This window comes from Anticarsia gemmatalis, chromosome 13, assembly GCF_050436995.1.
Source record: "Anticarsia gemmatalis isolate Benzon Research Colony breed Stoneville strain chromosome 13, ilAntGemm2 primary, whole genome shotgun sequence".
In the NCBI taxonomy this organism is placed as follows: Eukaryota; Metazoa; Arthropoda; class Insecta; order Lepidoptera; family Erebidae; genus Anticarsia; species Anticarsia gemmatalis.
In genome coordinates, this window is record NC_134757.1 from 5177841 (window position 1) to 5196108 (window position 18268).

At 34.6% G+C, this 18268-nt stretch overlaps 1 protein-coding gene across 3 annotated transcripts in view; it reads right to left on the minus strand.

The window, feature by feature from the left end:
* Positions 1-18268, minus strand: part of mol (dual oxidase maturation factor 1 mol) — a 54449-nt gene that overhangs the window by 3183 nt on the left and 32998 nt on the right. For all 3 annotated transcript variants that reach the window (XM_076121718.1, XM_076121716.1, XM_076121717.1), the window contains 3 exons: positions 3835-4011; positions 2216-2273; positions 179-316 (listed from right to left, as the gene is read on the minus strand). In XM_076121718.1, coding sequence (XP_075977833.1) covers positions 179-316; positions 2216-2273; positions 3835-3999 — 361 coding nt within the window. In that variant the 5' untranslated portion in view covers positions 4000-4011. The remainder of the gene's footprint in view (positions 1-178; positions 317-2215; positions 2274-3834; positions 4012-18268) is intronic.

Sequence of the window (18268 nt, forward strand, 5' to 3'; positions counted from 1 at the left end):
GAAATTCATTAAAGAAATGTAAGTGTTCTTAAGCAGAAGACCCGCAGGGATTTTCATGTTACACCTGTGAAAAGTTTAAATTGGCGCATATAAATAAATTAGCACCCTTCAAAATGTTTTCAAAGAAATCAATAAATAAAGTTTATAGCATAGAACAGATTGTAAACAAAGAGCTCACCAGTGAGCGTGACGTTGACGTGTCCTAGGCCGACGTGCACGGCGAGCCAGCAGTCGAGCCGCTCGGCCGAGAAGGCGCGGTAGGCGGCGCGGGCCACGCGCGCCCCCGCCACGTGCCATGACGAGCCGTGCTTACACACTGGAACATACAACACAAAAACATTCAAACAACGATAATAGGTATGCTATTTTTAGAACTAAACGATCGACAATGACATTAAAATTGAAAATACCTATAACTGTTTTATTGATTTGTTTAGAGATTCACGTGAAGTCCACCTACTGCTCGCCTTTGACCCAAGATAAATGTTTTAAACTGTAACTGCGTTGATGTCCTTTATTTATGGCCGATGACGTTCCCGCCGTTCAAGTTCCATTAGTACCTACAGTTCAAAGCTGCAGTTATGACAAGTCTAAACTTTGCATACAAACTTGTCGTTTACCGTTATTATAATTATCTCAACCGGAATATCTCTCTTGCATTGAATTCACAATGAATCACGGTTGAATTGAATGAGCGAGAACTAGAACGGAGAGGTGTAACATTTCACGTTTAGTGTGTATCAAAATAACGTATTAGCATCGTATGATAGCTGGAGATTGATAAACTCTTGGACAAGGTGTGTAGTCGGAGTTGCGTTTGACACACGAATATTGCGGTCAATGGCAGAAGGCAAGATGTTGATTTCACCATTTGGGCGGTCACCCGAAAACAATGGCGAATTAATTACGAAAAAATTTACAAAATCATTAGAGTTGTATCTATTCTATTTTAATAATAGAGTCATACTAACTGTAAGTCGCCTAAGGATCAAGCAACAAATACATAGACCGATACATCAGTAGATTCTGTAGCTTTTTGTTAAGGAATTGATTTCAGGTCAAACAGAGATGCAACTTAGAGCAAAGTTTATAGAAGTAAGGATGGATTTCTGAATTATTTTAGGTTCATTTGGATTTGAAATTGCATTGTGTTTGTCAGGTATTAATGTGGAGTGCGCGTATTTTATAATTTAATTTATTATAATTATATTATTGAATATGCACGGTATAAGATGCTATTAAAATAAATTGAATGCATTTAATATATCTTGCCTTGCATTTAGCAAGCAATTGGCACACGACATTACATTTCTCTTTTTTCTGAGTCATATCGGATATGTTCGATGTGCAACAAATAATTATGCTGTGGGAAAATTGTTTGTAGATATACCGAATATCAATATAACATTTACCATGTATTGCGAACGGGTATGATTTAGTAATAGACATCTCAATCATCTTGTCAATATCTAAAATACTTATTGACAATTATTTTCGTCATCTACCTTGTAGGACTCGATCAATGCACTGGTAATTATATTTCCACACTTTTGGTGGACGCCGCAACATTTGCGAAATGTACCTATTGTAGTTTTTTATGAGTTAAAGTCACGTTGTTTTTAAACGAATACTTGCTTCTAATTAAATATCCATTAGAATTTTCACGGTTAATGGTGTAATTAACTTGTTAAATGGCTGTCAAGGCTGTTACATCCGTCGCAGTGATTGGCACTTATAAAGGAGGTAGTCGACTTGTGGATTGTATCGCAGTCTTATTTAGGAGCGGAATAGACTTGTACCTGCCAAGTCAAAAAATAATTATACGACTTTGTAAGCCATGGTCGAATAAGTAGTTGTTGTTTGTGAGATGAAAATATCGATACATACAGGAAATGGTTTTATTTATTTGCCAAATAAGATATTAGTGTTTCCTCTATCTTCTAGCGAGTGTGTACATGCAAAATTAAAAAAAAAAACATTTCGACTGCAGGATTTTATATCAAAAATAGAAAAACTACTCAAAGACGAACAAGCAAATCATTCGCACTTGCTTTCTTGAACATTGTGTAGTGAGTGTTAAAAACAAACAAGCGCTATTGGATCATCCTCGTAATGCTTGTTATTTATGAATTAAAAGCTTATTCAACGTCAGTTACGGTCACGATTCACTAACTTTAAAAACAAAGAAAGTGGAAAGTTGTTCAATGATGCTTACCTAGAATGACGGTGCCGACAAACAGGCTCAGTGTGACGATTGTGAACGTGGAGAATCTCTGTAAAAAACAATAGTCAGCTCTTAATGATAGTGTTATGATCTGCATCTAGATATACTAATGGTTGCTTTGTAATGACTGCGGGATTACAGTGCTCATGTTTCATAAGTAATGGACTACAATATATGGTAATTGTGTGTAGTATCGTTGTTTGAATAGAAAGGCTTTGTTATCTGTTAGCGTCGACATCTTCTGTATTTAAGATATTTTACTCTTTTAATGTCGTGTATTGCGTGTATAAATAATAAGAAAATTAACGAAGTTTCAAATATGTATCACGTAAGTGTTTGTACCTACACTACAATTATTTTTAAAAGATAGAGCTTAAGTAACAAATTTTGTTCTTGTTTGTGGATGGGTCTGTGACATTAAATATAATATTGGATTGGCGAAGAAATTAGACTCTGAATTCCCAGAACTACTTTTTTAAATCAACTCTATCATTAAGATTGTTTCATAATTTCTGACCCGTACGTCTGTTGGCCAGACCGTACCATGTACTGAATATGTAATTGTATTGATCATTACTGTGGCCTCATCGATGTTACAAAGTAGTATGATAATACTCCGCACTCGTATTGTCTGCTAACATTCATCACGTAACGTTGTTTCGCACAAGTGTGAAAGGAAAATGCATTGGTGCTGAGAGTGGGAACTAAAATATTAGGTTCACGTCAATTTAGTACAAGTTATCACATCATCATTACATATTCTCTCAATAAAACTGCTCTTGCATATGTGTAGAAAACAGAAAATAAGTTTTTCTTAACGCTCTTCCAGGTATTTTCCCCTTTAGTGTCTTCATACGCCTGAATACTGTATAAAGTATTTTGGTTTCCATTTATTTGTCATAATATGTCTATAAATCATTAATTAGTTCCATCGATTTGTATATATATGTATGGTAAAGAGGAAGAGCGAATTCTCCAGAAAACAAATCTTTTAAACAAACACTAACACAGTAGGGCTCAGTTACTTAATACAGTTCTGACTGACACTAACTAGCCGTTAACCTTTCTCAAGTGTGTTGGGGTCGGCTCCTAGTCTAGCTGAGGCAGCTCATTACTAGTACTCACATGAAGCGACCGCCCGTCGTCTGAACTCCGCAACCCAGGTAGTGGGAATATCAGTGAACAACTTTACGCAAACAGAAGTAAATATCTGAACGTCTGACGAACGTGATTATTAAACGAAGTAGTAGCCTTATATCAATAATGTTTTAGTGAGGATAGCGGATAACTTTGTGTTGAGTCGTGTAGTGCTCAATCAATGCTATGTGCAGTAGCTCGATTCTCTACCACTATCAACCACCGATAACCGGCTGAAAATGTGACGCTGATCACATTTTCGTGCAGGAACTCTAGCGGGCTCCGTAGGAACTATTTTGAAATGGCAAAGTCTCGATAATCGACAGTACCGACTACGACTGTAGAGAATTGGGCTACGGGCTTCAAATAGTGCTCTATCCTTACGGCTAGAAAATGATCTCTATTTAAGTTTTCCCAAGGTTTTAATATGTAATGCTATATAGCGATTGAACGGATTATTTGCTGAATACAACCTCTTTCCTGATGCCGGGGAAGACAGCGAGGAAGGCGACGTAGAGCGTGAGCGCGGCGATGAGCAGCGCAAGCGCGGGCACATCGGCCGCCACCGCCGTGCGGTTGTGGTACGCGTACAGGGTCGGCCCGCCTTCCTCGCGAAACGCGTCGAACCACCCCTTCATCGCTCACCCAGCCTGTAAACAACAATATATGATTTTAGTATCTGTAAACTTCATTAAATAATGTTGAACAATTCAGATATATTTAAAGGAAAGATACTGCATTTCGTTTCAATATTTACGAACATATGTATTTCTAAAAACATTGCCTCAAAGAATTCAAGCTCTCATACCTATCTAATTTATTTCATAAAGTTTTCAGTGATATTTGGGAAGAAATACATATACATACTTATGCAAAAAAGTATACAGAATAAATCATTCAGTTTAAAATTCTAATGGAATACGGGCGCGCAAAAGTGCACTGAACTTTGGCATTTTTAAATACAAAGTGCTCCTCTAATTACCATAAACATGTTGGGTACAAGACTGCCAATTAAATGTGGGCCATGTTTCAAGACTCGAAATTTAGTTAATTTCGCAATCAAATATATCATTTTGCGCTTTAACTATTCTCGTAAATATAATAACTTAGTATTATCGATGTTAGTTATGCGTTTAATCCTTACAAGAGTCATTATCATTACTCGAGATACTCTTCATTTGCAAGACAAATATGTACGGCTTTGATCATCCTTCTAATGCAAATAATAATCTTGACCAATTACAGAGTAGGATGATCTACACAAGCTTTTAAAGGAGTGTTTGTTCATCTGCAACTCTTGGAATGTAATACTACATAGTGTAATGAACTAAACGATCTATCAGGGATTTAGTTGAGAGGAATTTGGGTTGTGGGCTATAAATAGTGCAATTAATAATGTAGTAATTTAGTATTTGCGTATTAATTTGTAAGCCTAGTAACTAGTATTGTGGATGCTGAGCTCGATCAGTCATTGAATTCAAGCTAAATGAAGCTCTCAAGTATAATATTCTAATAATGCGAATTGTCACAAAAAGGTGATGTATGTAACTTTTAATACACAGATTAACCTTTGAAACTTCTGGCCTAAATAAGAGTTAGTTTTGATTCTTAAACGTTTAGAAATACTGTTTCTCCTTTATCAAACATGTATAATATAAAAATGTGTATATCATAGTGTTGCAACCGTTACTTCTTATTATCTCATATTCATCACGAAATAAAGCATCGTTGCGTTAGATATCCTCCTAGCCGCAGGACCGCAGGATGTAAATAACCATTGTCGCAATAAAGCGACATGTAAGGGTAAGTGCAAATTACGCAGTGTTTGTACTGTTCGCACTGTTCGTTACTAGCCCGACCAAATGGTAATAAGACGAGTTTCGTACTTGACACGAATATTCACTGCAACGGATTTACGAGATGCCGTCGTACACTTTTATACTAACATTCAATTTTAAACGTAAACAAGTTTTGATTTAAAAACAAGTAATGCTTAAATACTGATTATAATTATTAATAAACAGGTATTTAGGAGGTAATCGTCGAATACTTTACATACTGTCCGAATTTATTAGTGTTGTTAGTGTCTCGTACTTATAGAACGTTATTTTATGAATCGATTGGAGGTTTTACTTATAAAATCGTTATTAGTAGGTATTTTACAAGTGGTAAGTAAAAAGGAGTGAAGTATAAGCTCGATTCTCTACCACTATCAAGTACCGACAACCGGATAGTCATCGAGAAATTTTGCATCAAATCTGATCAGTGCCTCTAACGGACGTCCTAAGAACTATTTTGGCAGTACATTTTAAATGTCAAACTTTCGATACTCGACAGTACCGAATGTAAAGAATCGCGCTACTAAATTGACGATTTATGTGTTCTAAGGATACGTTAAGTACAACATAACATTATATTTATTAAGATGTTAATGGAATTAACTCATTAACCTTGTAATCGATAATTAAGTCTGCTGCAGGCTTAGCGTCGCGCCGTGAAGACTACGTTTAATATGAAATATTAATGTCATTAATTAAAAAATCAAAACCAAACTAAACAAGTGATGAAAAAGGTTTATTATCACACTTTTAAGATAAACCAAGTTACAAAGGAACTTGTTGGTGACGCGGTCGGAATGCGCTGGTGCATTGCGCAAACGCAGCCGCATTGCCTTCGGGAAACGGATGTGGTTGCACTTTATGGTACAATCTGTGCAGCTGGTAATTAAATCATAAGAGCTTGAGATGTTCTCTGACTGTACCGTCTTGCGAAACAGTGATCACTCACTGAATACGGAATAAATGTACGTCTTAAATGTTAATTAATTTTTGTAATTTTATAGCAAGATTTGCAAGCATTATGAGAAACAGGTGCACAATTTTATAGTTGCTGTTACTGTGTATGACTTTTATGAGTTTAAATTATTTGATTTGATAAACATTTAACCTAAGATTTTCGTATTATTTGGTACGTAAAGAGAAAAACTCTAGTTTATTTACCATGAGAATACCTAACATTATTTTAAAGTCAAACATTGCAATTTCTAAGTCCCAGATTAACGCAGGTTGTACAGTTATATGAAAATACCTATTAAGTTTTACATCAGACTGTAAAGGACATTATTTCCAAGAGTTAATTCTTCTAACGTAAACAAGCACCGTACCAGACTAGCTCGTTAAGACCAAAAAGTTTTCATACTTAATTAAACAGGTTTAAAAAAAGTTTATATTCTGTATAAAAAAAGAAGTGATGTTTTATTATAATCTTTTATGGCGATACCGGTGATTTATGAGTCTTTTTTTATTATTTAAAGATCAAGGAATAGATTAATATTGCATCCTTTTTAATGATTAATGTTCAATGAATGCATCAACAAAGTATTTGTGTTAGTTTACACTAACAGAAACACTTGCATAAAATATAAAATAAGTATTTAAGAGCCACCCAAAACGTTTACGATATAATAAAATTGTAAACAGGATTTATTCCGTTTGAGTTATTCATTTTACCTATGGTATTATTTCTAGAAGTAAATAACATAAACCTAGAGTTATAAAACCTTGAAGTCAATCATTGGACAGGATGTTGTCTATAACATATTAATATTAATATTAAATGAAAATATCATAAAACTGAATACAATAAGCCGGCGCAATCAATAAAAAATTGACCTTTGGCGAGCTAAAGTTCTTGACATCAATAAGTTAAGCAGTCGGAAGTGTGACAACTGGTGCAAGTTGCAAGTGGGAGTGCTACCGGAAGAGTTTCCTATGGAATCCCAACCGAGGCTACTTACTTCTTATAGTACAGAAAATATTTAACCTTTATGAAGGAAAACTGGTTACGATTAAGTCGCTATTTGCCAACTTCTCCGATACATTCTTAAGCAATGTGAAATGTATGTACGTACTCACAGAGGCCGCACCGTTGACAACGAATTCATTATGGCGCGAATTGATTAAAGATCGCAGTATGCATATAAAATAACACACAAGTGTGAATGTGTGAAGCTGTCTATATGATCTATAGCTACTATTGATTGAGGTGTTATTTTTAACTGAAAATAAAGATTTCAAGTACAAACTACACACGATACTATTTACTTCGTGCAGCGTGATTAAGAATTTACTACTATGTGTTTGTTGTATAGACCTTGGAGTTTGAAGGAAACATTTTTCAACTAAATGAGTTTTCGAACGTTGACCTCAGATAAACATTACGCTATTGTGAAAAGTCGGGGGCCTTTACAACTATATTTTCAAGAAAATTATAGAAAAATGATGAATACCAATTTGTCATTAATTGAATTTAACTAAACAGCCTATGCACGTCTACGATAAGAAGCAGGTTTACTACTACACGCAACTTTTTTCGATTTTAAATCTGTTTCGCTCACCAGCATTGTAATTGTATCTTATTCAGTATCAAATGATTTGTCTTTATTCAATGTAAAACGAAGTATATTATATACAATAGCTTATAGCTACCGACAGATACATATCTTAGCACCAAAACCTTGTCAGAGGTTAATCAAATCGAGGTACCTAAACCCATAACCGTACAGTTTCCATCTTGTTAAACGGAATGCTAAAAATAGATATCACATAAATATATTAAATTTTATTATTATAGTTTCTCTGTGTGAACACTAGTGACATTATAACGAAGCTCGAAGCTCCGCAAAGTTCAAGGGTGAACGGTAAATTATGTGCAGTTTATAGTAATTGCTATTATGTATGTTTAATGTAAATTGTTGTCCCTTTATTAGCTTTTATAACAGGTTTTCGTCATAAATGGGATATTAATGTGTGAGTAGTTAGAAAAAACTAGTTGTTGTATATAATTTTACACAAAGGTTATATAAACAATGTGTATTTAGTTTCCGACATTGTTATAGCACAGAGCTGCAATTTTCTTATCTTAGTCGGTATAACTATTGAATAAAATGGTCTTTAGAGTTTTATAGCGGATATTTCATGGACATTGTCGGAATGATATGTCGTTAACAGTTACGTAGTGGCTTTCTCTTTGTTTAGCTGATGGATGAACGTCGTGTGGCGCACAATGCACTTACTCAGTAGGTATCCTTATTGTGTGGGCAGTTAATGTTCGATACTGGTATACGGTGTACCGTTTCATAATAACTGTACTGTCTTAGGTTTTGTGTCACGTGGCAGTGGTTTAGGCCGCCACGCCGATACCACTGCAACGGGAGGTCGTGGGTTCGATTCCCACACGGAGCAATTATTTGTGCGATCCACAAATAATTGTTTCGGGTCTGGTTGTGCTTTGTGTCCGTTGTTTGTATGTTTGTAAAAGTCCCCGCGACACAAGAGCAATTCTTAGTGCGGGAGTTGTCTTTTAAAAAAAAAAAAAAAAACCTTTGTATACACTTTTAAATATTTCAGCAAGTTCCTTGTATTGGCGTAAACGACGTCTGATGTCTTATTTGCTTTGAAGTTACTTCATTAGTAGGTAGACACATAATTAATGTATTTTTTCATTGTTCAATTGACTAATGAGGTTATGGGAGTTTACTTAACAGTTTTTGGAAAACAATGAAATCCAACCTTATCATTTTCACGGACAGTCTATAGAAACAAATGAGGTTTTAATCATATGTTTTTTGTTTTGGTTGTAATTTTTTTTTTAATTGTTTGCCACTTGTTTAAGAAGCCCTTTTGTGAAGTTGTTGAATGTTATCGTATGGTTAATCACATAATGCCCCTCAGGGAACATTTTAGTATGACAGTAAAAGACAATATTACGTCAAGATGTTAGTTTTTTGTAGTTATCTTCTCGTGACATGTCTCGTTTAAGCTTTGCTCTCTAAATAGGAAAAGCGAAATCATGATTACAGTAATTTAGTAAATGTGGTAATAGCGTGTAATGTGAAATGATATACGAAACAATTATACAGAAAATAATCTGTATAAATGTTTAAGGTTATACGTAACTAGATATTAACGATATAATCGCGACGTTCATTTTAACGAAAAAGTAGAAAATACATCTGAAATGGTAAGCGTTTTATAAATACCGGTCGGGTTTATTTCCAGGGTATATAATGACGGCTGGTTTTTGGAATCTTGAACCATAAAGAATAATTAGTAATTAACTTTATTTGAACGTACACAAGAACGCAGTCTTTGTGTATCGCCGATGCACTTGTTTAACTTCACTTAACATAAATGCTCTGTTTTAACGAGCGTGATAAATCACTCAAATTGAATGTAATGGTAAAAAATAACCGGCTAAGTAATAACAGGTATGGTCGAACAGACAAACGTCTAAACATCAGTTGTCCGCCCACACGGTGAGACGGACACTCGGACAGTGTTACATTGAACGATTTATTAAGCTCTTATTACAAAACCTTGCCCTGTAACTCCAGGAAGCGAGACCTGGGTCATTGTGCTTCACACAAGGTCAGCGAACAACCTTGGGTGCGCCGGTGATAGCAAGGGCGATCACAGATTATGCGAAGGTGGGTATTATGCTAAATTAGTTGCCATAAACAAATAACTTTATGTATATTAGGAGCACGTGATTGCTGGTAGTAGCGATTTTTTCTTCAACAAAGCTAGGTCATTCTAAATTCATATGGGATGGCATTAAACTGTTTTTTGTAAGTGCATTGTAAACAACATTAACTCTAATATCCGCGATAACTAATGTTAAGAATAATTATTTTAGTATACAATTTTCTGCACATCATTAAGTATGTAAACTTTAGTATTATAATTTTGTTAAATAATCGACTTCTGGCATGCATATTATTACCATACGTACTAATAAATATAAATAAAAATGGAAGAATCTAGAAATTTATCAGCGATTTAATATGTGCATGTATTTCTCTTTCTGAATTGATAAAAAGACGCCTCCTGGGCTCTCCTTATATTTTTACAGATTATTGTTTTTTCTACCTGTACAAAATGAATATCTAAACACGCGTTTTCCGTCAACAACAAACAATGCCATCAAGAGGAACATAAACAAACACAAATAGGTACGTGCTGTCAAATTAGGGTTAAGTTGTGCAGGAAAACGCCTCCATCTTCCATATCAGCTTAGCTCCAAGTGTGGTCATGGACCTGTCACGGTCGTTCGAAGTCGAGGGCATCGAGGACGAGTACACCTTGCCACAAACACTGAGTCAGCCTTGTTCCTTTACACTTTATGGTACTTTAATATATTCGGAACACGTACCAAGTATTATATATGACTGCATAGATGTGACCGGATTTTTTATACGACGTAATCTTCAGGGCATCGCCTCTTCAGTTTTTGTTAGCCGCTGTCATTAACCCTCAAATGGACAATATCTGAGTGCTTTAATGTATAAAGCATTAATGGTTTAATGTATAACAATTTGTCTTAGCTTTGCGAAATGAGTGTTGTGTTATAATTGCGGCAATGAAGGGCTGTCATGTCAGTCACACAAATTGTTGTGGTATTGACCTCTCAGTTTGACGTAGACTGGACGCTTCAAGCGTTAATGTGCTCTACATTATATCAACCGGTCGTAATGTATTATTATCTACTTAATCGCGTTTTGATTTACAAAAGACTATAGTTATGTTCAGCTGTAATAAGTTTAAGCGTATTGTTTCATGTTTGCTTTATGGTAGTTAACATTTAACGTTCTGATTTAACTAATTTAAGTTATTTTGATACTTTGTTATAATGTTAGATTAGTATTATCACTAATTTATATTCAAAACAATCAATGAACAGTCGTAGCAGCCCTTAACAGACAGACAGACAATATGTACTTTCCTCAATGATGTCAATAAATGTAGAGCCGTATTCATTCATACTCGCGCGTGTGTATGAATATCATTTTAAGTAAGAAAATATCAGTCATGCGCATGATATTGAGAGAGGCCAGTATATACAACTGCTACTTACTTATGTGGCCTGCAAAATTATTAAATAATACCCGCAATAAACATAAGACAATACCTATTCCATGTAATATAACTTCTTTATTACTTAACTATTCATGATTCCTTTTAGAGCGTACTTTATTGTAATTCGCAACGAATTAAATGATAAAATCTGTTATTTAGTTAGAAGTAATAGATACGTTCTATCTTGCTGAACACCTTTGCATATTATTCTAAAGGTGGCGAGACTCCTTTTCGCTTTTAAGTGAGCATTGTGTTTCGACGGGATTCGAAAGGTCGTGGATCGTTATCGGTTCCCAGTTAACATTTCCTATTAAGTAAAACACGTTCGTATTAAAAGTGAACTGTTGTACGTGCTCGCCTACCACAGAACAGCCGGTATGGGATTCAATGACCTATAGAAACCTTTGACGTGACCGCTTTATAGTATTTGTTGTTCTACCGACTCATCGGCCTTACAACTGTCTATATTCATCAACAATTGTTATATTCAATTGCAGTTATTATAATTATTATGTAGTATCAACGTGCTCAGCTCGACCATAAAGATCTTTATACAATTACAATATTGCTTTTGATGTCTGATGATCGTCCTTGCGGAAAAAATATTTACCGACAGAATGAACCGTTGTTAATTTTATTGTGGTTCACCTTTGAACCTCAACTTGAAGGTTCGAACATTTTATAAAGTTATAATGTTTTAACAAAAGCGATACGCTTCATTGAAATGAGCAATGACAAATAGTCCTACATTATTCCAAGGCATTAGGTATACTTTTACAATGATGATGTTAGAACTGCTTTGCAAGCGCGTTTTTCCACTTACTTTCTTTAACTAACAATGTACCTATTCAATGTTTTTAAAATTAACAGTTCCGCAACCACTTCTTTCCGACTGAGTTCTGTCTGTCAGGTGTCTGTTAACTGTTTTGTGTGAACGAAAACTTGTGTTATTTACCCATTTCTTTTCTTTTTTTTGAGTTATATTTACAAAAAAAAACATCATTTCACAAAGAAGTATACACGCAGCAGTGGTAAGAATATTTTGGTTTTAAAATGCCCCGAAAGGATTTATAGAACTCTCAAAAACCATTTCATGCGGATTCTAATCATCTCTAATCTCTGGATGCTTAGTGACGTCTTCTGACTAACTCTTAGGGAATTATTGCAACCTTTCCTTTATTCCATTAATTTAACTGAACGTCTGGCATTCGATAAGTACATACGTAGTTATGCATGCTGAGATTTGACATGGATGCGTGACTGTTAGCACGCAACAAACATTGACGCACACGACTTGGCGAGCCCTTACGATGACACCTTACGTAATGAGTTGGAATGGAGTCTGCCAGCTGAAACTATATTTTAAATTTTCAAAGAATTACGATTATGAGTCCTTTATGAAAATGTATTATTTGCCTCAGTTAGAATAAATACTAGATTATAAGCAGAAATGACGAAAATATTGAGTAGTATTCGCGTTAACGTAGAGACAAATGACACACTTAGAAAATTTGCGATCACTGAATCGGTAGAATATTTTCATAATTATAATTAATTTCTAAATTCATCTCATGAACATTAATATCATGCAGTCTAGTAGCTCACGCGATTTTTCTTAGCTTTTCGTGAAAATATACATAGTTTAGATAATGTGTCAACAATACTTTAGTTATCCTATGTATCTACTGTCTAATTCCTTAACCAAAATCAAAATTGACCAGGTTGAATTAGTCGATTTTACAATATAGACTCTATCTAGCTTTTATAACATTCTTTAGTTTAAAAAACTCAGCGTAGCGAATATAATACGTATCCAATATATTTTGTCCATGGCTTATTATTTTCAAATCATGATCGATGTTTCAATGCAACGTTTTTGTTCTGTTATAATGTTACTTGATCGCCTCTATTCGCCACTTGACTTTGGTTTTTATGCAGTTTTGTCCGCATTAAAATATTGTGAGAAACTTCAGCCGTCAAAAAAACTTAATATGTGTTTAACAATACAAATGTGGTCAATTAAATTTTATTGCGTAAAAACACGTATGTTTGTTTGTGTTTTTTATGACGAAGGATAGATTTTAATGCATAAAAGAGAGCCTACGAAAAAGCACTAAGCATTCAACGTCATATTTTTAAACCAGTCAACTCCTTGAGTATAAGCAATGGAAATTGATAAAATTATTTTATGTGTCTTGAAGAAAAGCTGAACCCATCAAATATGTATTCCCATTTTTTTTCTTGGCTACAAATATTACAAACTAGCTGACCCGCGCAACTTCGCTTGCGTCAGATAAGAGAGAATGGTGAAATTTTTCCCCGTTTTTGTAACATTTTTTACTCGTACTCTGCTCCTATTGGTCGTAGCGTGATGATATATAGCCTATAACCTTCCTCGATAAATGGACTATCTAACACTGAAATATTTTTTCAAATCGGACCAATAGTTCCTGAGATTAGCGCGTTCAAACAAACAAACAAACTCTTCAGCTTTATAATATTAGTATAGATTAGATATCTAGATCTCTATCTACAAGTTCAAAAGCAGTTCTTAATAGCAGTTCAGAGCAAAGCTTTGAGCGAGAGTAAAACACAATAGCCAAACTGATGGAAAGTAGATCAATCAACGGTTATAGTGGGCCAGTACGTGAGCGGGCAGTGGTCAGGTGTTACATAACGCAACGTGTGCCCCAACAGCCGAGTGTGGCCAAGTGCTCGGAACTTGACCTTGCTACCGATCAATACTATCGGAATACACCTATTACGATAACTGGGTTATTGCTCCATTTATTAGTTCGTATCGTAAAAGTTGTTTTTAGTTGTTTATGGTTTCCGAAATAGGCGATAATTAGTTCAGAATTATGTCAACAGCGATAGTTTAGAATCACATTATATACGATGTAGGGCGTTTAATGGGATAGGTATTCCTTGTAATTTCTTAATTTTCCTATTACGTAAAGCCTGTCATTTGATTACTATGATTTTTTCGTATGGCTATAGTTTCGATCCCATGGTCTTAATTACATTTTTTGTATAGGAAGTGCCGTTTAATTCAATTGAAATAAATCTACGGCCGACAGACAAAGCCTGTTTTTGGTAGAGCGTGCATCGAAAGCGGCGATTGTCGAATAAATTAGTTCGTGATGCAGATGTTTGCCCACCTTGAACACGTTGTTTACACTGCCGGCATCTGGCATTTATTTGCCACTTGTTTAAATATTAAGTATAACAAAGTAAGTGTGTTCACAACAGTTTAGAAGACACTCTTTCAGTTTATTTTTGTTATTTAGCCAATTACGTAAACGTCGCGTACTTACCAGTTACGACTAATAGCCACATATTTGCAACCTCGTGACCTCGACTTACTACTAAATCCTAATCCTAATAATGCCAATGCATAATATGTATTTCGCACGTACATTCAGTGAATGCAAGTATTGTATCATTTATTTTGTATACAGATCATGAGATCTAAGATATCATTTGAAACATTAAGTGCGATTTAAAAAAAATTCAAGGCACTTACTAACTTAGTGATGAATGGTCTCGAGTCATATTCATAGTTCTTTGTGATAAATGAGTTGCACGGATATAAATGGATCATTTGTATAATTTTTCAAGTGTCTGGTGCAGACATTAGTCGCGTGCATCGAACAACGGCAGTGGTACATGTTTACATTGAGTGTTGGCCGGTACAACCTTCTCAAATGACAGCGGCGTATAAAAACAACGGACAGTTGGTATTCGAGCCAAGGTCCTGTAATGAGATATGTTAATAGATAGCTGCGTTAACAGAAGTGGAACAATAATTCTGAACGTTCGTCCAGCAAAAAATGTGATAAAATTGTGTAAAATGATATTCACTAGACTTCTGGAAATGAGCGTGTTCTGCGTCAATTCGAAGCAGAAAAAAAAAATCAGAATCAAAATATGCCTACATTATGAAAACAAAATTTAAGTACTTTGTTATTAGGGTCACTCAGTGGCAATGATGACAACTGGTGCGTGAAATCTTCACGTAGGTATGTGCTAAGCAATCACAGTAAAACGTTTACGACTCCAAATGTTCGGAGCACATAAAGTTCCTACTTAGTTAGAAGCATTGCAATGAAAATCATTTTACAATCTATGTTAACTTAAAATTTATTAGGATTTATTTGTAATTAACCCAACAATATTTCATTTAAAGAGGACAATCATCTATCTCGCACATAAAAAACAGATATCGGTGTTATTTATGGCTCACAGTTCACATAGAAGCCTACTTCAATGTGCTTGGGAAGAATACAAATAACAATAGCAGATAAAGCTTCAGGACGTCTAATTGATATTACGTGGCGTGTTATTACCGAGATGCGTGTGGAGCGTGCACCTCCAACCTACTATTGTGCCGATTGTGAAGGAACTACACACTTACTCATCGTAATGAATGGTAAAGGCCGCAACTTAATCACAGGATTAATATCACCATTTTATATGACTTGTCTATATCGTTGACGACTCGGTTTATTTATCGTACTTTGCTAATTATATTTTTACATTTAATGATTAATATCATCATAAATTAAATATCGATAGAGTTGTATTAAATTAACCGATAATTCGAGGTTGATGGTAGTCACAGATAAGGTTGGCAGGTCTCGTAGATCCGAAACAATAAAGCATTGCAACACTGAGCCGCGGTTGCACTCAATTAACGTGGGAAATAAATATTTATCTCATCCGTCCATCTCGAGTCTCCGGCGTGTCCAATGAAACCTGCGCCCGACAATGCGTACGAGACGCTAATTCCTTTGTGTTATTTAATTTTATGAACGAATTGTACACTCTTGTATTACAACCGCTATCTTAGTCATTACACTCATTTGATTAAACGAAACCGAGTAAATTATGTGTTCTTTCAACATCACGTCTCGACGTCTTCAAAAATGTGTTTTGCAAACGAAACATCTTAAACGGATCCAAGTTCTAGCAACTTAATTAAAACTAAGAAAGGTATAATTATGTTGTTAATGCATAGTTTACAGGATTTATTTCCAAGTAAAATGTAAGCAAGAATGTGTAAAGTATTAAGGCTTGAATGCAACAAAAATGTGTCTGGATAGTTTTCCTCTTCCTACTTTGTTAAGTTTCTTGTGGCGTGCTGATGCTGCGTCATGCCGTGTTCCTCGAGGCCGCTGGAAGGTCGCTTCGAACTAAACTATAACGATTTGCATATTTTTACTCTAACTCGCCATTGTTGTCGAGAATTTTGTCGGATAAGTGTTTTTACAAAGTGTTTTCTTGATGACATAAGTAATGACTGTTATTTCATGTTCTCATAATGCATAACTAATTTTGTTTAGCGAAGTTGCATTGTTGCACGAAGTTTTAGTACTTATCCACGGATATGTATTAGCACTGCTCCTATTCTTGGTTTTATATAATCCTATAACTCTCAGAAACTGGAGAATTTAGACTGCATAAAAAAATAAAATTATGTCTATGTTTACGAAGCTAAACATCATTGCAAAATATTCTCATCTAAAATTATTTTTTTTTGATTTTTGTACATATTTTGGTGGGTGAATTATGCTGTTCAAAAAGTAAAAAAAAAGTTTAGTATCGCAGTCTATCCATGAACCATCTGGAACTTCTTGTTGCCAAAAGTTGTTTTTAACTTATTACTCTATCAATCTAATCTTTTATGCCATACACATTACGTATTATACTCAACGAGCCTTAAAAACGTTGTTTATAAAACTTAGCGATGTTGATACAACTAATAACAAAAACTTACAAAAGGTATGCCTCATGTTCTTATGACAAAGCTGACATATTAAGTGAGCCATCCATCTTAGATAATTGAATATATGTTTTTTGAGAGCACGTCTTTGATTAAACCCACGTAGCCGGGTTCAACGTTTCATGGTAACGACCAATTACAAACATTAGTCTGAGTTTTGTGTTCATTTCGCAATTTATTACCTCTTTTTGCTCGCAATTTGATCGATCATGTTTGTAGTGATTCTAATTTTGATTTGGGAGCATAAAATCTTGTTGCTATGTGATATTTGAGCCTCATTAAAAACTTAATTGGGATAAAATAATTATTAAAATATTTAAATAATTCGTTATTTTTAGAATTAATTATAAAACGAAGATGTTCGTTAGCTAATTGAAGAAAATATATTATGTAAATAGATTGTTAAAATGATACTGCTCCTATGAGTATTAGGCTCAGAAGTGTCTATATGGTTTTAATTTTTCCCAGCACAGATCAGATTTTTTAAGTAAACTTTTTGTTACGGAACCATGATAATGTTTTTCAAGATCATGAGTTTTTTTTTTTGCTTTAACATATTGATGATTGAATGACGGGTGATATCATTTTAATAAAAGCTCCATTAATCTTAAATTGGTATTATAAATAGATCTAAAACATACCGACATCCGGGCTTTATTTTCTTAGCTGCCTCATTAAGGAAAACAGAACTTAATTGGTCATATTTTCTGATATTATATAAGATGTTTACACTATCTATAGACTATGTGATTTATATGGTTGTATCTGTAGGTGCGATTTTTTTAATTTGTCCTCTTAGTCATAAACTATTGACTCATGTGCGTTCTTGCTATAGTTAAGGTAGATGAATATTTTTTCCTGGTAGCTGATGCATAGTTTCAAACTTTTGGTAAATAACCTTCTTTTAGAAATCGACTCGTAGCCACTTTTGTTAATTTTGAAATAGAGATTGTCTTAGATTATCTGGTCTTGAATTTTAACGATTTCCTAAATGTTGATTTTGTCGATTTCGAAAGTTTGAAGGGAAGTTGATTTCATCATTCTGTCTAAAGCGTGGTTATCGGTAATTTGAGAAAAATACCATTAAACGAGTTTTGATTTGATCTTAAGTCCCTTTGAATTAACATAAAAAGATCTGTGCCAATATTTGGACATGCTTGAGTAATGGGTGTTTTTGCAATGAGAATTTTATAGTTCTGTTTTATT